General features: G+C 36.8%; 1 protein-coding gene across 2 annotated transcripts in view; it reads right to left on the minus strand.

Moving 5' to 3' along the window:
* The window catches only part of LSAMP (limbic system associated membrane protein), a 1151692-nt gene that overhangs the window by 61049 nt on the left and 1062726 nt on the right, over positions 1 to 27917 (minus strand). The window contains exon 7 of one of the 2 annotated variants that reach the window (XM_053705841.1): positions 27417 to 27452. The exons of the other annotated variant lie outside the window; for it this stretch is intronic. Within the exon in view, the coding sequence (XP_053561816.1) occupies positions 27417 to 27452 (36 nt within the window). The remainder of the gene's footprint in view (positions 1 to 27416; positions 27453 to 27917) is intronic. 2 annotated transcript variants of the gene reach the window in all.

Below are 27917 nucleotides of genomic sequence, written 5' to 3' on the forward strand. Positions count from 1 at the left end.
GATAGATAGAGAGATGATAGACAGACAGATAGATAGATAGATAGATAGATACTGTAGATATATAGATGATAGACAGACAGACAGATAATAGATAGACAGGCAGACAGATAGACAGACACTGTAGATATATAGATGATAGACAGACAGACAGATAATAGATAGACAGGCAGACAGATAGACAGACAGATAGATACTGTAGATATATAGATGATAGATAGACAGATAGATGAATACTGAGTAATTGTTAAACAGCTATTAACAATGGATATAAACCTTCTCTATCTGCTATAAGATTCTGTTACATTCAGGTGAGTACACTATTTCTCTGCTTGATGAGGAAGTGAAGAATTAAACATCACTGAGGCTAGAGAGAATTTTGTTTAACCTCATGACCAGAGAGAAGATCAGACTTAGCCTCAGGGATTCTCTGGCCTTGTCAGCCACTTCTGTCAGAATGCGATGCTTCAGTCTTTTACTGAGGTTGCTTTTGCATCCAAATAAATCGCAGATCAGTGATAATGGGTTAACCCTTTTTATTTCTAACATTTAAACATAAAAAATTGACAAGTTTAGAAAAAAAAACAAATTCATCAACACATCTTGGGCTAGATTACAAGTGTTGCGCTAATAATAATAACATGCAATGTATCGAGCGCTTATTACAAGATGAAAGTAAGTAGTGTGCCTGAAGACCTAGCATAAAGTGTAATTGTTAAAAAAATGTCACCAAACACTTCATAAACATATCAAAATAAACTATTAACACTCATAAATACACTTTCTGATTGATATATTTGTCATATAAATATTAATATAATTTTTTATAAGGGTTAAAAGGGATATGGTAGCTGGCAAGGTATATGACTGGAAAGGGCTATAATGTGTGTGTGTGTGTGTGTGTAAATGTATGTATTTATATATTTACTTGTATAAATATGTATTTTCATAAATATATGCACATATGAACACTTTAGAGCCCTTTCTAGTCAAATACCTTGAAACATGAAAAATAATTTTTAATACATTTGAATATGGCAAAATGTGTTTTACTGTGTTTTGAATAGAAATGTTTTACATTCCAATGTTCTTTATTTAGAAGAAAATGTTCTTTGTATTTATACATAGATATTCATATATATATAGATATATATAGGTATACATAGATATTTAAAAAAAAAATCATCAGGTATATATATTTAAAAATAAAAACAACATTTTCTTCAATGTGAAGAACATTGGAATGTAAAATATTCATAACTACCTTCAGCATTAGCACAGTTAGTCTAATTCTGTGTTATGTTAGTGTGCCCCTTTGAAGTTTATGGGGAGAAAAAGTTAACGCTATCCGAAGTCCTGAAGTTAGCGCTTATCAGACTTTCACTCTTGTGCTAACTTTTTACTTTCTACTTGTAATACGTGTGGTAACCTGGCCACATTAAAATTTTACTACAAGCACAGTTAGCACGCAAGCAAAAAATGTAGTTAGCACGCCACTTGTAACCTGACACCATATTTATTTAAGTGTTTATCAAATAAACCCAACTAAATAATGACTATGGGGGCGAATTTTCAAGCTTGCAGGAAACAGTAGTTATGAAGCAGCAGTCTACAGACCGCTGCTCCATAACTTGTACGCTGCCTCTGAGGCTGCGGTCTTCAATCCGCCCGATCCTATACAATCAGACTGATTGATACCACCTGCTAGTGGCCGATTGGCCGCGAATCTGCAGGGGGGGCATTGCACAAACAGTTCACCAGAAATGTATCGATGTGTGGCGGACATGATACGCTAAATCCTATCATGTACGTTCGCACTTTAGTAAATCGGCCCCTATGTCTTTGTTTTTATAACACATGAGACCTCATATCTTTGAGCGCTTATAACTTTTGTGTGCAATACTTAATAACTTAAACTTGAATAATCTTTATTAGATAGTGGTATTATGAGTGTAAATGTACTTACGTAACGTATTTTTCAATGTGTTTTGTGACACTTTTTTTCGTGAAACAGTTAACCAGAGCTCTGAGCAGGCGGTAATCATTCTAGCATAAATCCCTTGCGCTCTAGCGATCGCATTTACTTTCAACCCATATTACGAGCAATAAACCCGATGAGCGCAAACTCCCACGATAAACCCCTTATCGCTTGCTTGCAAACGTTTGTGCTCAACTCTTAATCTGGCCCTGAGTGTATTAGTTTGCAATATAGTGAGTGCTCGGGCTAGGCATGCATTTGATTCTCTTTTGCCAAGCTGCAACATGGCAGCAGCCAATGGGCAAACCCCAACCCAAATCCTTGCTTTTGTTGTGCTTTCCCTCTGGCTGCACCTGACTACCCAATAATACTAATAATCATCATCATTTTGAATGCATCATGCTACTTTACAAATGTTGCTTTTTTATTTTACACGCAAATACGCATTGGGGCAACATCTCCCTACAGTGGAAGTCCTCTGTGTGACTTGTTTTACCTCCAGAGTTGCATTTCATCTGTGATGAATCACTGCTCTGTCACAAGCACTGAGGACAAACAACATTAGAAGGAGCAGCAGTTATAGAGTTAAAAGAGTTTACAGTTGAGTTGTGCTTTTCTTTTTTGTTTACATCAACTCCACCTCTGGCTGCCCCATCCCCCCATGGGCTCTCCTCTTGCCCAGGATTACCTAGCCATGCACACAGACCAGGATCACACCAACTCAACCCTTATTTCACTCAGTATTCCCTTGGGTTCCCAACTTTGGACCACCTAGCTATGTACATGGATTTACCCAATTATGCCCTGGGGTCACACAACCAGATACATAGATCACACCAACTCTTTCCCAGGACCACCTAGTCATACCTCAGACCACCTAAATATGTATGTGAACCTCACATTAAGATATCTCATCAATGGCTGCCTTGTCATTACTTCAGACCACACCTACTCTACACTTTGGACACATTTGGGCCTATACCCAGCTAAAAGTCCCATATTTAAACAGCACAATGGTGACCTTAGGTCTGTGATTTTTCTAAGATGTGTATATATTTTAAAATGTATAAACTCAGGGCCAGTTCTATAATTGGACCTTTTGTGACCACTGGACAATGGGAGCATTTAACATGGGTGACATAGTAAGATCATATTCCAGGCAATATTATTTTGTTTTTCAAGAGAAGGGTACCAGCATGATCTTGTATAAAACTTCACCTGTTGAACTTTAATCTTTGAGACAATTGACTATGGTTGATTTTAGACTGTAGTGGACTGAGAGTTGATGGGGACATCATTTTATTTTCTAAACCAAACAGCAAAATGTATTGAGCCAGGCCTTGCAGAGAATTCAGTTTCTTCTTTGTTAATTGGGACACATTTCAGAGCCGTGCTGATGATACAGTGATATTTTATAGGTGACAATACAACTGGGGACAATTTTCACAGTAGTATTATTGAAGGATATGTCCCATCCTTTTGAAGTCTTATTATTTTTGAGGAAATTGGACCATTTCAGAGCCAGAACCTTTAGTATATCATGTCAACACAATGAACTGAGAAGAAAATATTGTTTGTTTTGCTTTATAGCAAAGAGTTCTGCAGGAAATTAGTTTTGTAGGACTGACAACTTCAGAATAAGCAATAAGCCATCCCTATCTCTCATCCTCAAGTTCTTCAATTTGTTGAGGCCTCCATGGGGAAAAAAATCGAAACTAAAATATAAAAACATATCAGAAACGTGTTCTAATTATTTCTTCCTTACAGGGCAAAGCTCATCAGCAATGCACAGTTGTGAAAATGCATAAAAAATGCAATTTATTACTCATTTACAAATAAATAAATCCAAATGAAAACAAATAGATAGAAAAACAAGAACAGGCCGAGCTGCGAGCCAGAGTCGCTTTCTCAGCACTTTCAGCAGCTGTTGCTTGATGTTTTTTTAATAGTCTGCTTACTCCAGTCAATGCAAAGCTGATGATTACTGTCAGGGTAAAATTGAACAGTGTAATATCTTTCTCTGGTTATTTTGTTATGTCATGTGAGTCAGGCAATTGTAAAACCTTTAGAGGAAAGGAAACACACGCTTATCTATCACAAGCCATTACATGAAGGATAAGGAGCCTTTAGATTAAATCTCTATGCGTAAATTGCATTATTAACCACTGAATAGCGTGTCGCCTGAATTTGTAGATATATATCTGTTGTAAAATGGCTCTCTGTGCACTCCATACGGATTCTGCCTTACTTGCATATCCAACCTATAAGCTTATAAATTGTAGGATAAGCGGTCAGTACCCAGCAAGCATTTCACTTGCTTCTGGCTCAGCTAAAAAAGGGAAGCTAAAGGGACATGATCGTCAAAATTCAACTTTCGGGGTTTAAATAGAGACTGCAAGACTTTCCAATTTACATCTCTTATCAAAATTACTTTGTGCTCTTGGCAGCCTTTGTTGAAAAGCATACCTAGGTAGGCTCAGGAGCAGCAGAAATGCACTACTGCAAGCTAGCTGGTGATTGGTGGCATACACGCATATGCCTTTTGGCATTGGATCACTAGATAAAATTAAAAGTTTGCAATATTTTATTTTTTATTTGTCCTGTAAGGTTTATCTGAAATCAGTTTTTTGCTACTTCCCCAGAGCTTTATATTGCAAATAGCTTGATTATTACAGAAGCTCTTTAATATTTGTCCCCAACTAGACTGCAAAACATTTGTCTACCAAAATGACTTTTATACTGCTTATTTCTATGCAGATCTTTTGCAATGCAGGAATTAAAGTGACACTCAATCAAAATTAAACTTTTATTATTCAGATAGAGCAGCCATTTTAAACAACTTTCCAATTTACTTCCATTAACAAAATGTGCACAGTCTTTTTATATTTAAACTTTTTGAGTCACCAGCTCCTACTGAGCATGTGCAAGAATAAGTGTATGCATTTGTGATTGGCTGATGGCTGTCACATGGTACGTGTATAATAATTCTCAAAGGTGCCAACACCCATAGATTTGTAAGGTTGTCCCCCTTTTTACATGTGCTGTTCTCTAGGAAGAGAGGAAGATGGGTAAGAAGGGGCAGAAATAGAGCTGAAAGAAGAAAACCCTGGATAGGATGTGGAAACAGTGTCAGTTCTACAAACTTCACTGATTCATTCTTCTGCTTCCTTGCACTGGAGCTCTGCTTACACCCCAAAATGTCATTTTCTAGAACTACAGATGAGTAGCCTTGTTGCACCAATTATTATAATAGGTGAAGGGTCACCTTAGTCTATCTGGTGATTCTCTAACAGGGTATCTGGATATACAACGGTGGTGTTTACTCAAGTGGGTCACAGTGGTGGTTCTAGAAGTGAAGCGTTTGCGTCGTCACACATTGCAGTGGCTTTTTTTTATATTATCTGGTTACCATTTCACTCAGATTTAGGGATAAAGATTGTCCCCCCGTTTAAGCTAATTTAAGATTATAATAAGAATTTCTTCTAAATATGATGTATTGTGTGACCTCTTGGATTTCTGTCATGTGACATATAAAAAGGTTTAGGGATATCACAAAGATAGTGACAGATAAAGGTTCTGCAGGGCACTTGTACCCAAAGAGAATAAACCAGGTCTTCCTTCTATTTGCTAGTGTAAAGAGTCATTGAACTGTAAAATGTTTTCAATTTAATGTTTTTCAGTGACTTTTTATAGCAGCTGTAAAGTATTAAATATCTGAAGCCACACCCATTGTTCTCAAGCACATATCAATTCAAATGGGATGAGCCTGCATGGAGTGCATAGCTGCTTGTCTTATCTCTCTCTATACACAAAGGCACTACTTAGGTAATGACATTTTCATTATGGGTGGTGGTTTTAAAAAGCAAAACCAGTTATTTCAATTTTTTTTAAAAGGAACAATTACCCATACATTTAATACTCTACATTTGATATAACAAGTCACTAGTAACACATTAAGGGGAAAATACTGTGCACTGTCCTTTGGACCATGATACCCAAATGTTAAAACTCTTGAAGGTGATGCAGCATAGCTGTAAAAAGCTGATTAGAAAATATCACCTGAACATCTCTAAGCAGCAGCTGAATTATAACTTTTTACACAGAACTTACTCTGCTGAGCTGAGGAGATTGTGAGGTAAAATATCTTCCTTTTTTACATAGAGATGCTCAGGTGATATTCTCCTGACAGCTTTTTACAGTTATATTGCATCAGTTTCAAGTGATTTAGCATATGAGTATTATGTCCCTTTAAGCAAAATAATATATTAGAGGCAACAGCCGCTTAAAGTATAACACCTCATCTAAACCCCAAAATATCAGTCACAAAGGGGCAACAACACAATTACAACTTGGTTATAGAAATATGGCCAATGTGTATTTTAATATCATATGTTAATAATTATTGCTCGCGGCAGAATGTATTCTAGACTACAACACACTTGGGGGAGGTGATACTCCACATCCGAGTGTCCCTACACCATGACCATGTGCCGATTACTTGTCACTTGTCAACATTCAATTAATTGGTGAGAGGCAGATGTTACGTCATATTAACAGTGGTAATTTAACATGCATAGTAAAAGCACATGTAACAAAGTGTAAGGGATTAGATCCCCAGGTTTGGTCCTTACCAGGTATGTATTGTGGCATCAAGTCCCTAGCTGCTCAAACCACAAGAGGTCATTAGTTCAAACAAGGAATGCAGCAGAACCTGGCTCTGCCAAGGCAAAAAAAAAAAACTAATAGGGCATTTAAGAGCTCCTCGGGCCTACATACCTGGGGGGAGTCACCCAAGACCACCACCTGAAGCATCCGTCCCTCCTAATTCAGGCCATCGCTCCACCCATTGTTTGCCAAAGCACCCTAGGCTGCAACCTCCTGCCATCAAAGTATTAAAAGTAGGTCTACCACATCAAAAATAGCTTGTAAAATGGCAGATTCATAACTATCCATGGTCTTCCTCAACCCCAGCCAAGGAAGCCAACCAGCAACCTGAAGGAACCATGAGCCCAGGAATAATAAACACACACACTCTCATACCTTCCCACCCTCTAACAGGCTTTAACCCTCAGGACATTTCTAGCCCAATAGGGAATTTCCAATAGCATTTTTCTCAATGCATGTACCTTTCTTTCATAAGAGAGTCCATGAGCCATTACTCCTGGAATTTAACTTCTTGTCTCTAGGAGTTGAATACCAGGAGTAATGGCTCCTGGATTCTTGTCAACATGAAAAACATTTTTTTTTTTACATCCTTATTTTATTTGCACAGTACAATTTTGCATAAATATAATAAAATGTAAAGCTTTAGGCACATTCACTTGTAAGTTTCTTTTTTCTCCTTACAAAAATGTAAAAGTTAAGAGATTATAAAAACACAATTATTTTGTAGACTGGGAGGTTTCTACAAGGAATGGTTATGGTTACAGCAAATACAATTTTAGTAAGCTAAAATGCTGCAGACTATCTTACCATTTGGTTGCATGTCAAATTAAAGGGGCAGTAAATGTTAGATAAAACTTTGCATGAAGGCAATACTCAGGGGAACAAGCTATAAGTCTATAGAAACTTGCGAAACCAGCACCTGCCCAGTCAAAATCACCCACAAAATGGGCCTTCCTCTGGTACCTCTAGTTACATGTATGGCCATTTATTTTCCTATCCTAATCAGAAGTAAGTGGTTTTGTCTAAAAGAAGACAACCCCTAGCTGTCCATCTTTTTTCCACTGCCCTAACAGAGATGGAAAGTTGAGTAAATGTACAGCTCACTGCTGATTTAAATAAGAAAAAATCAGCACCAAGGGAGGCGGCCAAGAGCACCAGCTAAAGACCCATTACAAAGGCAATTCCAACTACACAAATGCAAATTCCACAAGTCTCTATACACCCATTACAAGTCATTCACCTTGAAGTTTGCATTAGTGCTGAGTTTTATTAAATGTTTACCATCCCTTTAAAAAGATGGTATACAAATTACCTGTATAGTAAGAGGCGTTCTGTAAGGCACACTTGTAGGATTCTATATTTTCAAATTAAAAACTATACAGGCCCTTTACAAAAGAGCAGAATAACAAACCACTAGATTACTGGTCACGGCACTGCAATAAAATAAATGGTAAAAAAGTAATTTTTTAAAACAAACATAAAAACTATTGGCTAGATTACGAGTTGTGCGGTTAAAAAGCAGTGTTGGCCGGTCCCAACGCTGCTTTTTAACGCCCCCGCTTGTATTACAAGTCTTGAAGATACAGGTGTACCACTCACTTTTTTGGCCAGACTCGGAAATACCGCAAATCCACTTACGTCAATTGTGTATCCTCTTTTTTCAATGGGACTTGCATAGCGCCGGTATTACGAGTCTGACCAAAAGTGAGGGGTAGACCCTCTCCTGTCAAGCCTGGTACCGCATTTTAAAGTCAGTAGTTAAGAGTTTTACACTACAACGTTGTAGCATAAAACTCTTAACTAAAGTGCTAAAAAGTACACTAACACCCTAAACTACCTATTAACCCCTAAACCGAGGCCCTCCCACATCGCAAACACTAAAATACATTTTTTAACCCCTAATCTGCCGAACCAGACAGTGTAACCCTCATCTGAGTGACTGCTGTGACCCCCAGGAGATGTTCCAGGGCCGGCTTTAGTCTTCATTATTTCCACAGTCTTTCTTTTTACTTGGAAAAACTGGAGGGTACTCATTTTTGTCCTTGCTGAATTCTTGATTATCCTTCCTGATCTGCATACATGCTGCAGTAACAATTTTACTACTTGTCCTCACCGATGGAGTGAGCTTTGCCACTGAAGAAATATCATGTGATCTGGTCGATGTCACACTCTCAGTCTGTGGCTCGAATACAAAACTATATTTTTTCGGCTCTTCCTCATTACTCTGACATGAAGCTTTTCTCCTTCACCATGTTAGGAGTCATTGACTTTGGGTCAATGGTTCCATATTTTCCAGGCTGTGGGGTAGATGTAGATGGGTAAAAGGAGGCCGTAACCCTTACTAATGCTGGTTTCCTCTCCTCTGACAAAGATTTGTCCATCTGTTTAGCATTTGGTCCAGCTGGGAGGGTGTAGCCCTCATCTGAGTGACTGCTGTGACCCCCAGGAGATGTTCCAGGGCTGGCGTTAGTCTTCGTTATTTCCACAGTCTTTCTTTTAACTTCCAGTTGCTCAGGTTGATGACTGGTATTTGTTGTCGTCTTATTGGAAAAAATTGGAGCGTACTCATTTTTGTCCTCGCTGAATTCTTGATTATCCTTCCTGATCTGCATACATGCTGCAGTAACAATTTTACTACTTGTTCTCACCGGAGGAGTGAGCTTTGCCACTGAAGAAATATCATGTGAACTGGTTGATGTCACACTCTTGGTCTGTGGCTCGAATACAAAACTTTATTTTTTCGGCTCTTCCTCATTACTTTGACATGAAGCTTTGTTCTCCCTTACCATGTTAGGAGTCATTGGCTTTGGGTCAATGGTTCCATATTTTCCAGGCTGTGGGGTAGATGTAGTTGGGTAAAAGGAGGCCTTAACCCTTACTAATGCTGGTTTCCTCTCCTATGACAAAGATTTGTCCATCTGTTTAGCATTTGGTCCAGCTGGGAGGGAATCAGAAGAGGTTGACCTTATCCTTCCACCAAAAGTGGGTGTGTTGCCTCTCTGGGAATTCTGTCGCTGAGTAGCAACACCAGGCTTGGGTTTCTCATAGATCTGAGCCTCTTGGTGCTGTCTCATGCGTTCCATCTGCTCCTCCGCACTCATGAGCTGCTTATGAACAGTACTCACCTCTGACATGTTGGGGGTGAAGCCTTCACATCTGTAGTCAACTTATGGCTTGTAGGGATGCAGACTGGGCAAGATGACTGAGCCAAACGAATATCTATTAAATCCCTACTGGGTGGTGCATTATCTCCGCAGGAATTTGCATTCTTTATTGGCCCAGCATCAATGTGCTGTTCAATAAACTGGTCCTTTCCATTCTGATCACTGGAGTGACCTTGGATCTGCTTGTCTGCCCTATTGCTGGGAGTGGTATAATGATCCTTCAGGAGAGGTGGCCTAGGCGGAACACTCTCAGGGTCCTTTATGGACTTATCAGTTTCCCTTGATGTCACAGAATTTAGACCAGAATGATGTAGAAGACTCCTTGGAAAAGCTGGTTGTTCACTTACAGGTGATGCTGACATTATTGCAGGGTGCCTTGTGGTCTCTGGGATTACATGAAAGTTGCTTTTATTAAAACGAAGTCCAGAGATGATATCAATAATCATCCAAATATCCCGCTGAGCTGCTGCCTGGTCCTGGGGATGACCAATTTGGCTTACTCGTTCCAACGTCTCTCTTAATGCGTGAAGATCATTCTCAAGAGCTCTATACTCCTCCCATGCTCTCTCTCTTTCCAGGGAAAGATCACACAGTCTTGCACGGATATATACAAGGTCATCCTGCAGTAGTCTTTGCTGGTACCAGATATTCTCAATCACATGCTCTTGACCTTGGAACTCATCAAGGTGATGATTGGTTAGCTGTAAGGCATCCTCCAACTTCTCCTTCTCTGTCCTAAGGTGATCCAATTCATCTTCAAGACTTACAAGGAGCCTATCCTGACCACACATCTTTGTCAGAAGAACATCAATGCTGTTCTCTGTGAGGTGCACTGGGTGAAATACTCATTCGCGATACTGTGCTGGTCAAGTTGGCACAGCACTTAGAGACATCCTTTTTCCAGCAGGTACATGAGCTCCACCCTGATTTGAGACTGGAGGCAGTGGGGGTAATTGGGAGTAACTGATTGAGCCCATCTTTGTCAAGTGCCGTGGTGGGCAACCAATAGCTCGGCCAGAAGTTGGAGGAAGTAATGTCTTCTCAGAGTACTTTGGCGCTTGGTTTCTGTGCCTTCTGAGTGACTGTGTTAATGACATCTCCATTGGGTACTCTTCAACTATAACTTGTTCAGCTGAAGTGTTTGGTCTCATTTGCAACCTATTGCTTGGATGGGTTCTGGGTGGCAAAGGTATACCACATCCATCTACCATCCTGTCATCTTCTGCTCCCAAAGGCTGAGATCTTCTGCTGTATCTGCTTGGTCCCTTCAACATTCTTGAAAAAGAATAAGTGCCATCATGAGGCCAGACATCATACCTATCAGATTGTGTTTGTGGTCTTGATGATTTTACAATATGTCTTCTGGTTCTGGAACTTGTAACAAAATACTCCCCTGTTCTTTCTTCATTGTGCCTTGATATAGGTGCAGAAGTGCCAGACCTGTCTTCTGAAGGAACTATGTCCACATGTCCAATCGGCGCATTGCATCGAATAGGTAATCTGATTTGCGAAGGAGATCCAGGTACCGCCAGATCCTCATTGGAAGCTACTTGAAACTGATTGGCTTGAACCTTTGGACTAAAATTAGGACTACTAGGAACAGCTTTTCTTGTCGGACTCCCAACATTTGGCATGTTTTTTGCATGGGAAGTGTCTGAATAGTCTGTAGCTTTCTTTTGATTCAAAGGGCTTCCATACTTACTAGCATTTGGATAAGAGCCCCTCTTTGATATTCTTGGCCTAGAAAGATCAGAAGGTGTTGATGGAAGAGAGTAAGATCTTGAAGCCTTGACTATTCTTTGAACTACATACTCTGGTCTTTTAGTTGAATTAGGTGTTAGATATCTGCTATCCAAAGAGTCTGATAACTCAGATTGTGAATCTAATTTCTTATCTCTTGAGCCCCAAACCTTTTCCATAACTTCTGAACTGTACATGTGTGCAGGAGCAATTGCAGGAGATGAAGGAGCAGAGCAAGAGTGAGGTGAGGCATAAACATCATGTGGGCATTCAAATCCCTTCTGAGAACGTCTTGAAGGCCTGCTAGTGCAATAAGATTCTGATTCCTTAAAAGAAGTTTGATCTTTATGTACAGGCGCCCACTCTTCATCTTCAGGAATTGAGTCATTTCTTTCAATGGATTTTTTGCTTTCTGCATCTTGTTTGTTGCAAGCAAATTCCATGTTCTTCAGTCCATTTTCAGGAGTGGGAGGAGGGACTGACCCACTTTGGGATGTGAAAGTGAAATGTTGCATGGCATCAGACAAAGACTCTCTGAGCCCACTAAATAAACTATCTTTCTCCAGGTCTTCACTCCTGTCCTGTTCTGGGAGACTTTCCCTGGAACTCTCATCTTGAGATCTTGTCTCGAATAGCTGTGCAATCTCAAGGGATTCAGCACTCTTGGCATGTTCACCTCTAGGACCAATCGTAGTGTGAGAAAAATCCTCATAGCTGGCATACAAGTCATCATGTGGAAAATCAGCCAGATGGTGAACACGGCTACTCTTGTTTTTGTCTTCAGCAACCACAAGAGCAGATTGGTTCATGGCTCATATCCAGGCATTTATATCCTCCTGTGTGTCTGGTCCAAAGTAATAGGTCCGCATGCCAGGAAGCTCTGCCTTAAAGCTGAACCTCCGATTTTTAACCTCTCTAGGACTGGCAGGTAGGATTTCATAACTTGGTAAAAGGATACTGCCCAGCACAGTCTCCTCTCTGCTGTCTTGATAATAAAATAAGCAGAAATCCGAGAGCACAAACCATCTTTTTTTCCAAAGTCATAAGCCTGAGCTGTCCTGTTTGTAAAGCCAGCCGTGGATCACCACAGGTGAGTTAGGGTCCCTCTTGATTGAATATTCCCTTTTTCCAAATGTGTGCACTCTCTTCACTGCCCTGGTTAGTGGCCTTGAGCCTGTGTTCATGGAGGCTGTTGTGACTACGCTACTATGTGTAGTGTGATAGGAGCGCCTAAAGGTGGATTCCTGCTGCTAAAAAAGTTCTTCCCTCAAAGAGAACTAAATGGTGGATAAGAAGAAAAAATGGGGTTTATTTAGCAGCGCTAAAAAAAGCTAGGAAATGATGATACCAATCTAATTTATGTTTTATACAATCTATTTTATTTAAAAATTCTTATAACACATAAAAACAACAGCAAATGCTTTTCCTAATTAATAAAGGGACGTCTCCCTTATACAACACTTATAAAAACAGACTAGAACCATATAATCCTAGAATTTCAGGTATAAAGGAATTAATTCTATAGATAACATATGGCAAGCAACAAATTTCTAAGATAAATGGTGAATTAAATATTTAAAAGGCACAAATGTATCAATCCTAATAGCTTTACAGTTCTTCAGTAACAAATTCAGTTATAAAGTTACACAGTTACTTTCCTTGGACATATAATTGGCTCAGGTGTGCTGGATAGTTAAAAAGGCAAAAAACAGCCAATATTCTGATTTAGGTGCCACGATTGCTTTGGCACCTAAATCAGAATATTGGCTGTTTTTTGCCTTTTTAACTATCCAGCACACCTGAGCCAATTATATGTCCAAGGAAAGTAACTGTGTAACTTTATAACTGAATTTGTTACTGAAGAACTGTAAAGCTATTAGGATTGATACATTTGTGCCTTTTAAATATTTAATTCACCATTTATCTTAGAAATTTGTTGCTTGCCATATGTTATCTATAGAATTAATTCCTTTATACCTGAAATTCTAGGATTATATGGTTCTAGTCTGTTTTTATAAGTGTTGTATAAGGGAGACGTCCCTTTATTAATTAGGAAAAGCATTTGCTGTTGTTTTTATGTGTTATAAGAATTTTTAAATAAAATAGATTGTATAAAACATAAATTAGATTGGTATCATCATTTCCTAGCTTTTTTTAGCGCTGCTAAATAAACCCAATTTTTTCTTCGTGACTACGCTACTAGCCATACTGAGCCCACTTCTTGGTCGTTCCATCTCCTCAGTCATGGTTGAAAAGCTTTAGTTTAGGTAGTGGCTTTAGCTGCTGGGTCGAAGGCACCTCCAAATACCTTTGAAAGCTATATGTATCACAGCTTGCACATGTTTTCAATTGAGTCTTACAAATTTATTCAGACTTGGGGGATATGCAAGGGTCCCGGAGAAATGCTCTATTCTGTCAGAACAACTTCCATAGTATCAGCAAGCAACATATCCTATCTTGTTTCTCCCTAGAGTTGTTGAACAAATATGCCTGGGTCAGTCTCTATTATTGTTGCCTGTGTTCAGCCTGGCTGCTCCCCTCGATTCTCTCCTCCCTAAACATACTGTGTTTACTTTTTGAAAGACATTAATTTATCAGGTTAGCAATAATATTGTTTTTAAAAATTATTTGAAAGACACTACTGTAGTTTTATTAGCTATAACGCAGCATGCAGCACTGTCTTTAGTGATTAATCTGAACAAAATGTACTTAGATAATATTCTGGGATGAAATATACAAAATACATAAGTAAATATAAAGAACTTATGCAACTTCAAAACAACAAAGATTTATCAATGATCATTGTAGTATATAGCCCTTTGTACTTTATTAATGGGAAAGTTTGTCTATTGAGCTTTACATATTTGTATTATAGATTCTTATAGCCGCGTAAAGGTCTTTACGCTTCCTCTCAACTGCATGCTGAGCAAGTTGCATTAGACAGTGAACTTACTACTTTTGCGGTAGGAACTTTTTTAGCTATAAGGGATGTATTTCACTTAAGAAAACTTTGTTTGCTAGTCTACAAAATTTGCTCATCATACATACACATTTTTATGTTTTGGTGGTTAAAAGGAAAGCACAATAGGATATTGTAATGATAATTTGTTAGCAAAAAATAAATAAATACGATTCTGAGAGAGTAAGCAATTGAAACAACTTTTCAAATTAATTATTTTATCAAATTTAGTTTGTTTTCTTGGTATGTTTTTTTGAAAAGCAAACCTAAGTAGGCTAAGGGGTATGCATGTGTTTGGAGCATTAAATGGCAGCAGTATTGCACCATTGTTTGTAATAGCTAATCTAAGAGAGAGAGAGAGCATTAATATTTAATCACTGACTCAGTCCAGGGACAGACCCCTTGAAAAGCTTTTTAAGTATTTTTAGCTTAGTTATTGCTGTGACCAGTTAGCAATAGACATAAGTGAGCTCCTGCATTCCTCAAGGAATAACAATTTTGGGCTAGATTACAAGTGGCTCTCTAACGGTTGTGCGGGAGAGATGTCGTCTTTTTTTGGCTACGGAAATAGTTCTCAAAAGTAAATCGATAGCGAGAGTGTAGAGGGTAGTTTAGTGCACTAAACACAACATACATTGAAAATTTAAGTTTTGTGCTTTCGGTCTAACACAAAGAATTATGAATCTCAAAGCGCGTTCTTGAAATTAAATACCTAACACGCACAAAAAGTTTACCTGTAGCGCAGTTAACGCTTGAGCGGGAGCGTTAAATAACGCTCCACTCCTAATCTAGCCCATAGTGAGACATTTTCATTAAAGAGACATAAATGTGCAAAAAAATAAAATTCTCTGATGTGCTATATGCTAGAAACAGCTAAATAATCAAATAATAATTAAAAAAAAAAAAAAACGTATAGTTTTGGTAATATCTAGAGCAGCTATGCACTACAGGAGCTAGCAAAATACCATTTGTGAGTCAATCACAAGATGCATATGTTGGCAGCTACCAATCAGCGGCTAGCTCCCAGTAGTGCACTGCTGCTCCTGACCCCACATACATATGCTTTTCAAAAAGGGATACCAGAAGAATGAAGAGCATTTGATAATGGAGATAAATTGAAACATCGTTAAAAGATTGCATGTTCTGAGTCATAAAAGTTTAATTTTTAATTTACTGTTCCTTTAAAAGTCTAATTGGTTTCTTTAAATGTATTGTGGGAGTCATCTAACCTACTACCTGCCCCAACTTTATCAAGATAGTTTACTTTACTTGTGACACAGGACTTCTTCTCAATCAGTGAAACAATATTTATGTCTTCTTCGATCTAACGTCCTACTAAAAACTACAGCAAATATAAGACACGAAGATTCACAACGTAAATTCACACACACTATAAAGAAATAGTGTTTTCCTATAGAATTTTTTCACTTATGTACCTGAGGAATTAGGCGGTTTAGTCTCGCCAGATAATTACTGTGTGCGCACTCTCACCCTCACTGCCAGCTGCCACATTGCTCCTGATAATATTCCAATAAATGTAAGATTTGTCTCTGTGTCTACGGAAAAGACTTTCTTATGCCATATGTCATGGATATATTCCCCTTACTCGAATATTCTACTGGATGAACAAGAATGACAACTTAATATATCCATAGAAAGCCTCTTTTTATTCATTAGCTTGTAACGTTTAAGAGTCGGACAGACGTAGGGAGATATATATGAATAGATAGATAGATAGATAGATAGAAAGATAGATATATAGATAGATAATAGATAGATAATATTTAGATAGATTAGATTCCAAGGGAAAGCAAAAAATATACTAGTCTGGATACAAAAACATAATTGGTTTTCTTCCTAATGCTCTGCAATTTGATATTAGTAATAGAAGATTTGTGAAAATTGTGTGTGTGTGTGTGTGTATGTATATACCCTATATATAGATATATATATGTGTGTGTGTGTGTGTGTGTGTGTGTGTGTGTGTATATACCCTATATATAGATATATATGTGTGTGTGTGTGTGTGTGTATGTATATACCCTATATATAGATATATATGTGTGTGTGTGTGTATGTATATACCCTATATATAGATATACATGTGTGTGTGTGTGTGTGTTTGACTATGTATGTGTGTGTACTGTATATACCCTATATATATATATATATATATATATATATATATATATGTGTGTTTGACTATGTATGTGTGTGTACTGTATATACCCTATATATATATATATATGTGTGTGTGTGTGTGTGTTTGACTATGTATGTGTGTGTACTGTATATACCAAATATATATATATATATATATATATATATATATATATATGTGTGTGTGTGTGTGTGTGTTTGACTATGTATGTGTGTGTACTGTATATACCCTATATATATATATATATATATATATATATGTGTGTGTGTGTATATATATATATATATATATATATATATATATATATATGTGTGTGTGTACTGTATATACCCTATATATATGTGTGTGTACTGTATATACCCTATATATATGTATGTGTGTGTATATTAAGTAGTATAGGCTTCTGAAGTTTATATAAACGCAAATCTCTAATAATTATGAATTAAAATGGGAATAATCCCTACATTTGCCTGTGTATGCAAAGACATGTCACACACCTAAAGACACATTTTCAGAAGTAACTATCCAGTTTTTTAATAATTACTTGAATTAACTGCTTCCCAAATGTAGCCCTATCCAAAAATATGTCCAGGATCAATTTGGTCCAGTTGATCAAGACCATTAACCCCTTGTTTATGGTTACCAGGTGTCCAGAATTTAATAAGACAGTCTAGTATTTAACTGCATGTGCAGTAAATTAATTTTACATATTGGGTACTTTATAGGGTGACCATATTGCCGCTTTAAAAGGGGGCACATTTAAAATACATATTTCAGGGTTGTTTTCAGGGCTGTTTAAATAAATCTTTTGTATAAGAACCCTGACATATGTAGTTTTCATATGTGTCCCTTTTTAAAGCAGCAATATGTTCACCCTAATACTTTACTACTTGGTTATGTTTGGGTTCCATGGGTATTTAAGTGCCATGGGCTACAAGGCAACCACTCTGATCTGAGTTCAGAGATGGGCATTCAATCAACAGGGACTTCACAGGTTTGGATTTGATCTAAGAATTTGGAAAGCTGCATTCCAATGGGATCTGGTTTAGATTTGCTATAGAACTGATGTAGATCTGATCATGACTTGTTGAAGGGACACTGAACCCAAAATTTTATTTCGTGATTCAGATAGAGCATGCAATTTCAAGCAACTTTCTAATTTACTCCTATAATCAATTTTTATTTGTTCTCTTGCTGTCTATATTTGAAAAACAAGACATCTAAGCTTTTTTCTTGGTTCAGCACTCTGGACAGCACTTTTTTTATTGGTGGATGAATTTATCCACCAATCAGCAAGGACCACCCAGGTTGTTCATCAAAAATGGGCCGGCATCTAAACTTACATTCTTGCATTTCAAATAAAGATACCAAGAGAATAAAGAAAATTTGATAATAGGAGTAAATTAGAAAGTTGCTTAAAATTTCATGCTGTATCTGAATCACAAAAGAAAAAATTTGGGTTCAGTGTCCCTTTAAGTATTTGTCTAGACTAGAGGGATGCTGGCAACAATACCTTTGCCTTCCACACAAATGTTGTTTAGCAGCCAAGGGGTTAAAAGTTAAGCAATCAAAGCAAGGTGTGCAAGTTACCTTTCTACTGTTTTTTTTTTAATCTATTTTACCTCTATAACTGATGAGTTAGAACGATTACTACTGGAGCTACAGCTATAAGTGAATTGATACTATAACTTTTAGAACCAAGGTCATTCTCCAAAATATTTGTTGTCTTAGTATTTAAGGCTTATTGCATCTTCCAATGCCATATATTGGTTTGTATCACGTTTTAAAAAGCAACTTCTAGAAATGTTTAGGAACTTTTTATTTTACATACAGCAGCATTAGTTATATATATTTCCCCGTTATTACATTTATTTTTATTTTTTTATTTCATGGTCAGAGCATCATAAACTGACCTTATTTTGTCAATTTCTCCACAGTGATCCAAATCATATTAAGATAATTGATTAATGGGACTTGAGGGTTGTCATTCCTAATACATAAAATGACCTGCATCTGGGAGATTTATAAATAAAGGACTTATATTACATTTACAGAGGGATAAAAGGTACATTTTCAAAACTTCCAATTACTTTTTTTTTAAAAATATAGTCATTGTTTTAGCGTATTTTATGTATCTGTATTTTAAATTATTATTATTTGTATTTCTTTTAATATATATATCAAAATGCATGTCTGTCTTTATGTCTGTAGCAATATTTTATTGTAGTAAATACCAGAATAAGTCCTTTGCTTCTCAAACTCAAGTCCTGTCTGGCTGCCAAGAGGTTAAATATGAGATTTAATTTTGAGTTAATGGCCTGTGTATGTCTAAAGTTCTTATTTATATGATTGGAGAAGAATAGCATTCAATCACTGGCACAAAGATTCTTGTTATATTGATGAGGTTTTGTGCATTTATGGTGACTAATATCAACTGTCGTTACAAAGACACATTCATTTATCTGATTAGTGACCTTAAACACAAAAGCAACATTAGCTTAATTTAGTGCTAACTAATTAAATTAATTAATTACTAAACTAACCACCCACTTATTTCATTGTGAGCATTATGCATAGAATCATTAGATACTATAAACTTTAATTAGCATATTGTAATAGTACAAGGCACTTACAAATATTTATATTAATGATTCTACTACTATGGAATAATTTAATGCCAGTTCTATTCAGGCAAGTTAAAGATTTTTTTTTTTCTAATTTATACAAAACATGATATATTACAAAATAATGAGTTTAGTAAAAAAAAAATTGTACATAGTTTATATTAGTTTATTTCAATAAATTATATTACATCCTGATCTTTTAACCACTGATCTAATATTATGTTGTTTTTTTTTTTTAATCATTTAACAAGGTATAACAAAACTGTATTTAAGGAATGCATTTTAATAAGTAATAGAATTAGATTTATTTTTTGCTGATTGTGGGGTGTATCAATGTAAACCAATAAAGCTGTAGGGACTATCATTATAGGGACAGTACACTATAAAAATTGTTTTCCATTAAGGTATTTTCAATTACTTGTTATACCAGCTGCAGAGTAGTGATGTCGCGAACCTAAAAATTTCGGTTCGCGAACGGCGGACTCGAACTTCCGCAACTATTCGCGAACCGGCAAACCGCCATTGACTTCAATAGGCAGGCGAACTTTAAAACCAACAGGGACTCTTTCTGGCCACAATAGTGATGGAAAAGTTGTTTCAAGGGGACTAACACCTGGACTGTGGCATGCCGGAGGGGGATCCATGGCAAAACTCCCACTGAAAATTACATAGTTGATGCAGAGTCTGGTTTTAAGCCATAAAGGGCATAAATCACCTAACATTCCTAAATTGTTTGGAATAACGTGCTTTAAAACATCAGGTATGATGTTGTATCGATCAGGTAGTGTAAGGGTTATGCCCGCTTCACAGTGACAGACCAAACTCCCCGAGTAATGCACCGCAAACAACCGCAAACAGTCCATTTGCACAACCACGAGATAGATAGATTTGATAGATAGATAGATAGATAGATAGATACATAGATTACATAGATCAATAGATGCAATATACATTTGATAGATACGATTGATAGTTAGAAAGATTTGATAGATAAATAGATAGATTTGATAGATATATCATTTTCCAGACAGAGAATTACAAGACGTGCGGTCTGACACCCATGGTAAGGTTCCCAGAGGCAGTTGCGGCGCCAGGGGACGTGTATATGGCAGGGAGTTTAGGAACCGGGAGATGGAAAAAGATGCTTGGTCGGTCCCCCTACTTCAAATTTGGGGCACTGCGCGTGCAATCTACTATATGAGTGGTGGCACTGAGCAAGTAGGCACAGTATATGCTGTGAGCCTGACACACAGGCTGGCAGTGGCAGGCTGGCCTGGCAACTGAAATTAGATTACACTAGCAGACTGATGTAAAAGTTTTTTTTTTTTTTTAAATTTACACTAATGTTACACCAGATATGAGTGGTGGCACTGAGCAAGTAGGCACAGTATATGCTGTGAGCCTGACACACAGGCTGGCAGTGGCAGGCTGGCCTGACAACTGAAATTAGATTACACTAGCAGACTGATGTAAAAGTTTTTTTTAAAAAAAATTTACACTACTGTTACACCAGAAATGACTGGTGGCACTGAAGGCACAGTATATGCTGTGAGCCTGACACACAGGCTGGCAGTGGCAGGCTGGCCTGGCAACTGAAATTAGATTACACTAGCAGACTGATGTAAAAGTTTTTTTTTTTAAATTTACACTACTGTTACACCAGATATGACTGGTGGCACTGAGCAAGTAGGCACAGTATATGCTGTGAGCCTGACACACAGGCTGGCAGTGGCAGGCTGGCCTGGCAACTGAAATTAGATTACACTAGCAGACTGATGTAAAAGTTTTTTTTTTTAAATTTACACTAATGTTACACCAGATTTGAGTGTTGGCACTGAGCAAGTAGGCACAGTATATGCTGTGAGCCTGACACACAGGCTGGCAGTGGCAGGCTGGCCTGGCAACTGAAATTAGATTAAACTGGCAGACTGATGTAAAAGTTTTTTTTTTTTAAATTTACACTACTGTTACACCAGATATGACTGGTGGCACTGAGCAAGTAGGCACAGTATATGCTGTGAGCCTGACACACAGGCTGGCAGTGGCAGGCTGGCCTGGCAACTGAAATTAGATTACACTAACACTAGCAGACTGATGTAAAAGTTTTTTTTTTTTTTAAATTTACACTAATGTTACACCAGATATGACTGGTGGCACTGAGCAAGTAGGCACAGTATATGCTTTGAGCCTGACATACAGGCTGGCAGTGGCAGGCTGGCCTGGCAACTGAAATTAGATTACACTAGCAGACTGATGTAAAAGTTTTTTTTTTTAAATTTACACTAATGTTACACCAGATATGACTGGTGGCACTGAGCAAGTAGGCACAGTATATGCTGTGAGCCTGACACACAGGCTGGCAGTGGCAGGCTGGCCTGGCAACTGAAATTAGATTACACTGGCAGACTGGTGTAAAAGTTTTTTTTTTAAATTTACACTAATGTTACACCAGATATGAGTGGTGGCACTGAGCAAGTAGGCACAGTATATGCTGTGAGCCTGACACACAGTCTGGCAGTGGCAGGCAGGCAGGTAACTGCTATTAGATTACAAAAAAAACAAAACGACTGATGTAGCCCTAAAAAGGGCTTTTTGGGGTGCTGTCCTTACAGCAGAGATCAGATGAGTCCTTCAGGGCTGTAGTGGACACTGAATACACTAGCCTAGCTATCAATTTCCCTATAAAATCAGCAGCAGCTACACTATCCCTCCTCTCACTAAGAATGCAGGATCAGAATGAATCTAAAATTGCTGCTGCCCAGGAGCGGGGAGGGTCTGGGAGGGAGTGTCTGCTGCTGATTGGCTAAAATGTGTCTGCAGACTGTGAGATACAGGGTCAAAGTTTACTCAATGATGACGAATAGGGGGCAGATCGAACATCGCATATGTTCGCCCACCACGGCGAACGCGAACAAGCTATGTTCGCCTGGAACTGGTCGCTACATCACTACTGCAGAGTTTAAAATGTATGAGAAATGCATTTTATTACTTAAAGGAACACTGAACCCACATTTTTTCTTTTATGATTCAGATAGAGCATGCAATTTTAAGCAATTTTCTAATTTACTCCTATTATCAAATTTTCTTCATTCTCTTGGTATCTTTATTTGAAATGCAAGAATGTAAGTTTAGATGCCGGCCCATTTTTTGTGAACAACCTGGGTTGTTCTTGCTGATTGGTGGATAAATTTATCCAACAATAAAAAAGTGCTGTTCAGAGTTCTGAAACAAAAAAAAAGCTTAGATGCCTTATTTTTAAATAAAGATAGAAAGAGAATGAAGAAAAATTGATAATAGGAGTAAATTAGAAAGTTGCTTAAAATTGCATTCTCTATCTGAATCACAAAAGACAAAAATTTGGGTTCAGTGTCCCTTTAACTATCCTGCACCTTACTGGGAGTGTAATTTCTTCTGCTGGGTGTTGACTCCAGTATAGACATTTTCACTATAGGTGGGGATACTACAAGCTAAATCAGCTATTTAAAATGCCAAAATAAGGGTAAATTAGCTATTTGTAAACAGTTTAATACAGTCCAGCAGGTAAAATGGACCATTGGGAACAATTTAAAGGGGAGAACATTTTTGGGTAAACTGTCCCTTTAACAGCCAGTAAGTTTATATCCCATAGAAAAGCTGTGCACTTCCAGTTAGTTCCAAAATAAGAATAAAAGGAGCTCTGACAGTTTTTTTCATGCAAAAACCCTATTGAAAGCAGATGTAAAATGATAAACACCTTACAGTAAAATTCATTGCTAACATAATATATTGTTTTAGCCATACAGTTGTAGTCACTATAATTTTCTTTAAAGAAATCTGGAAGTCAAAAAGAAATGTTCACGGTTCAGACACAGCATAAGATTTTAAGAACTTTCCAATACACTTCTGTCCCCAAAATGACTTCTTTTTCTTTGTGTCATTTGGTAAAATGTAGCTGCTTTCCATGAGAACAGACTCAGTAGCATGTGTGCCTCTTAAAGGGACAGTGAACATATTGTAATTACTAGATATTTCTGTTGTGTTGCTATTGAATAATATATCAGCTAAGTCTTAATATTTTTTAAAAACATCAACACCCTTTTTTACAGCAATTATTTTTCAATAACCCCCCATTTGCCTTATTTGAAGGACCCGATCTGGGCTTTAGTCCACAAATAACAAGGCTAGTCACTGTCATAAAGCTAGTATAAACGGCATTGCAGTTTATAAAGCCAATTAGGGACATATATGTAGCAGTGTTAGCCTTGATAAGTCAATAGGTGCATTTAAAGTTCTGAGAATTACAAATTGTTTTGTAGTTTTGAGAGCTAAATTACATGAAAATGTGGAAAATAAACAATGAAAATATATTTCAAAGTTGTTTATTACACATAACTAAACATTTTATATAAAAATCTCAAGGTGTTAACTGTCCCTTTAAGTATCATTTGGAACAATGTTTGAAACAATGCTATACATATAGTTCTTAAGACAAGTGCACACTCTTGGGCATACCTCAGTATGTTCTCATGGAAAGAAGCTAAGTTTAAGGGACACTAAACCCAATTTTTTTCTTTCATGATTCAGATAGAGCATCAGTTTTAAGCAACTTTCTAATATTTACTCCTATTATCAATTTTTCTTTGTTCTCTTGCTATCTTTAGTTGAAAAGCAGAAATGTAAAGCTTAGGAGCCAGGTTATTTTAGGTTCAGCACCCTGGATAAGCAAGCATAACCAAGGTTCTGAACCAAAAATGGGCCGGCTCCTATGCATTACGGGCGAGATTACATATGCGGCGCAGGCTTCAGCATAATTGCTGAAACCCGCGTCACCGTAATATCCCCTCGCACATAGGGAAATCACATATATGGCGCCGGCAGATCATAAAGTGCCGAAAGTCCGATAAACTAGCGATGTCCAGAAATGTGCGTAAATACAAATTTCTGGAGTCGCCAGTGACTTACGACACGTTAGCAACTGCCGGTGCCTAAGAAAAAAAAATAATTACATTTCCCATAGAAGTCTAACCCGCCTCCCAAAAATAAACCCAACACTTCAAAACCCCTGTATCCATCATCACCCCCATATCGGAACTAATAATAAATGTATTAACCCCTAAATCCGCCAACCCCAACATCGCAAAATACCTAATAAATGTATTAACCCCTTATCCGCCATTCACCCACATCGCGATCTACCTAATAAATATATTAACCCCTAATCCGCCATTAACCCACAATGCAATAAACCTAATAAAACTATTAACCCCTAATCCGCCAAACCCACACAACACAAGAATCCTAATAAATCTATTTACCCCTAATCCGCCAAACCCCCACAACGCAAATAACTAATTAAATTACTAAGCCCCTAAACTAACACCCCCAAAATTAACCACAATTACCTAAATTAAAAAATACTAAAAAAGCTAACATTGCTTAAAAATAAAAAAACAAAAATTAAATTAATCTAAGATTACAAAAAATAAAAAAGTCTAACATTACATAAAATAATAAACCAAATTATTAAAAATAAAAAAAATTAAACCTAATCCCTATAATAAATAAATAAAAAAACACCCCAAAAATAAAAACACCCCCTAATCTAATACTGAACTACCAATAGCCCTTAAAAGAGACTTTTGTAGGGCATTGCCCTAACTTAAACAGCTCTTTTACCTTAAAAAATACTAAGTCTCCCCTCTAACAGTAAAACTCACCACCCACCAAACCCCCAAAATAAAAAAAAAACTAACACTAAAAAATCCTTAACTACCCATTGCCCCTAAAGGGGCATTTGTATGGGCATTACCCTTAAAAGGGCATTCAGCTCTTTTACTGCCCTTAAAAGGGCATTCAGCTCATTTAAGAGTGCCCAATAAATTCCTAATCTAAAAAAAATAAATAAAAAAAGCCTAAATCTAATCCCCAAATAGGTAATCTTCCCCTACATTCCTGCTTTTTAAATAAAGATAGAAAGAAAATGAAGAAAATATTATAATAGGAGTAAATTAGAAAGTTGCTTAAAATTGCATGCTCTATCTGAATCATAACAGAAAAAAAAATAGGTTTAGTATCCCTTTAACACAGGACACCAATAAAAAGATGTAGAAAACTGGATTTTTTTTTAAACATTCCATGATCTGTCTGAATCATAAAGTTTTGTCAACTTCAATTTATGTCCTTAGATTAGTGGTCCCTATTATTTTTTTATATCATTCAATATTTTTTAAATAAATATGGGATGTGTCACTTGCTTTGTCAACATGATTTGTTTTTGTAAATATGTATTATGTTGTTGGTGTTATTATTATTATTATTATTATTATTATTATTATTATTATTATTATTATCAGTATTAGTATTTTTTTATTATTATTTTTATTATCAGTATTAGTATTTTTACTATTATTTTTAATATTGTTATTATTAGTATTAATTGAATTATGCTTATTCTTATTATTATCAGTATTATTTTTATTATTATCAGTATTAGTATTAATTGTATTATTATTATCAGTATTAGTATTATTGTTACTATTATTGTTCTTATTAATTGTAATATTAATATTATCAGTATTATTATTACTATTATTATTAATATTGTTATTAGTAGTATTAACTGTATTATTATTATTATTATTATTATTATTATTATTATCATCAATATTATTTTTATTTTTACTATTATTATTATTAGTAATATTATTATTATTGTTCTTATTAATTGTAATATTAATATTATTATCAGTATTATTAATAATAATAACAATAATAATAATAGCAACTCTCCGGCTTTTGTATCCCATGCATGCCATGCCTCACAGTCTTGATTATGCATCAAAACAAACTTTAAATTAATTTAGTATCAATTAATATAGTTAGCCAAGTTTTATGACAACCATCAAATAATTTTTTTCTAGTATTCATTGAGCAATTAAATTCATGCGGCATATAAATATTAATATTCATAATGATGCCTTTCTTACAGTATTTAATAACGGAGACAAAGAACAAATATGACAGATGAACAAAGGTAATTTACAGATATAATATTATGTCTTTGCAGCATTTTTATATGAAATGTTGCTATTATAAAATACCACTGGAGCGAGACTCTGATTTTGAAAGGCTGGAGGCGTTGTCGTGGGTGTGGAGAACATCTGTTTCATTTTTAACAGTTTGGGCATTTGAAGAGGTTCAAATTTTGCTCTTGAAAATAGCCACAGGTATTGTCTTGATGAAAGATTCTGCCCTATTCCCAAAATTTATGAAATCTAATATAATTCTTAGTAAAGGGCAAAAAGATGTATCCAGACAAAGTGAATACATTTATAATACTAGTTGTTTAAAATGGCATGTAAAATCTATGGTATGTGCTTAGAGGTTTCTTTTAAAGGGACATTGGCCCATATTTATCAAGCTCCATACAGAGCTTGAAGGGCCGTGTTTCTGGCGAGTCTTCAGACTCGCCAGAAACACAAGTTATGAATCAGCGGTCTAAAGACGCTGCTCCATAACCCTGTCCGCCTGCTCTGAGCAGGCGGACAGGAATCGCTGGAAATCAAGCCGATTGAATACAATCGGGTTGATTGACACCTCCCTGCTGGCGGCCGATTGGCCGCGAGTCAGCAGGGGGCGGCGTTGCACCAGCAGCTCTTGTGAGCTGCTGGTGCAATGCTGAATACGGAGAGCGTATTGCTCTCCGCATTTAGCAAGGTCTTGCGGACCTTATCCGCACTGTCGGATCAGGTCCGCAAGACCTTTGATAAATAGGGGCCATTCTATCCAAATATTTTATAGGAGGCACAGGAAAGAGCAACCATTATGTATGTTTTTGTTGTTTTTTGCATGATGCATTCTCAGCCTCAAGCCAGATGAGAAATGGATTTAGAACATGAATATGCATTATAAAAAATACAATGCATATTTAATAATTTCCTTTATAGTACAAAGTGTATAATATAATTTTAAAATACCAAGCTATTTTATTATGTCGTTCAAAGTATACAGAATGCTAATAGTAAACAGATTTCCTGGAATTAGCTGACTAACAAGGTGCCTGAAATGGTTCATAATCAAATTTTTTAATAAATTGGTTATTTTGGAGAATGACCAAGGTAACATGACTAAGAATCTACAACATACTGACCTGAGGCGGGGATAGGATTTGTGGGTAAAACACGCTCTGGAGAAGAAGAAAAAAATTATAAAAAAGGATTAACTGAAAATGGCAAATTTATATTATGTTTGAAACTATGTAAACAATGCAAAAATAAATATATATAAAAAATATTGTTGATTGTATCTTGGGGGAGTCAATTAGGGAGATGAAGAATTTTCTACACCCCATAGCTGCCAAAGATTTTTACCATACATTGGGGCCTATTTATCATATGTCTGTCGGACCTGATCCAACACTGCGGATCAGGTCTGAAAGACATCGCTGAATGCGGAGAGCAATACGCTCTCCGCATTCAGCATTGCACCAGCAGCTCTTGTGAGCTGCTGGTGCAACGCCACCCCCTGCAGATTCTCGGCCAATCGGCCGCCAGCAGGGGGTGTCAATCAACCCGATCGTACTCGATCGGGTTGATTTCCGGCAATTCCTGTCCGCCTCATCGGAGCAGGCGGACAGGTTATGGAGCAGCGG

Source organism: Bombina bombina, chromosome 3, assembly GCF_027579735.1.
Source record: "Bombina bombina isolate aBomBom1 chromosome 3, aBomBom1.pri, whole genome shotgun sequence".
Taxonomy (NCBI): domain Eukaryota; kingdom Metazoa; phylum Chordata; class Amphibia; order Anura; family Bombinatoridae; genus Bombina; species Bombina bombina.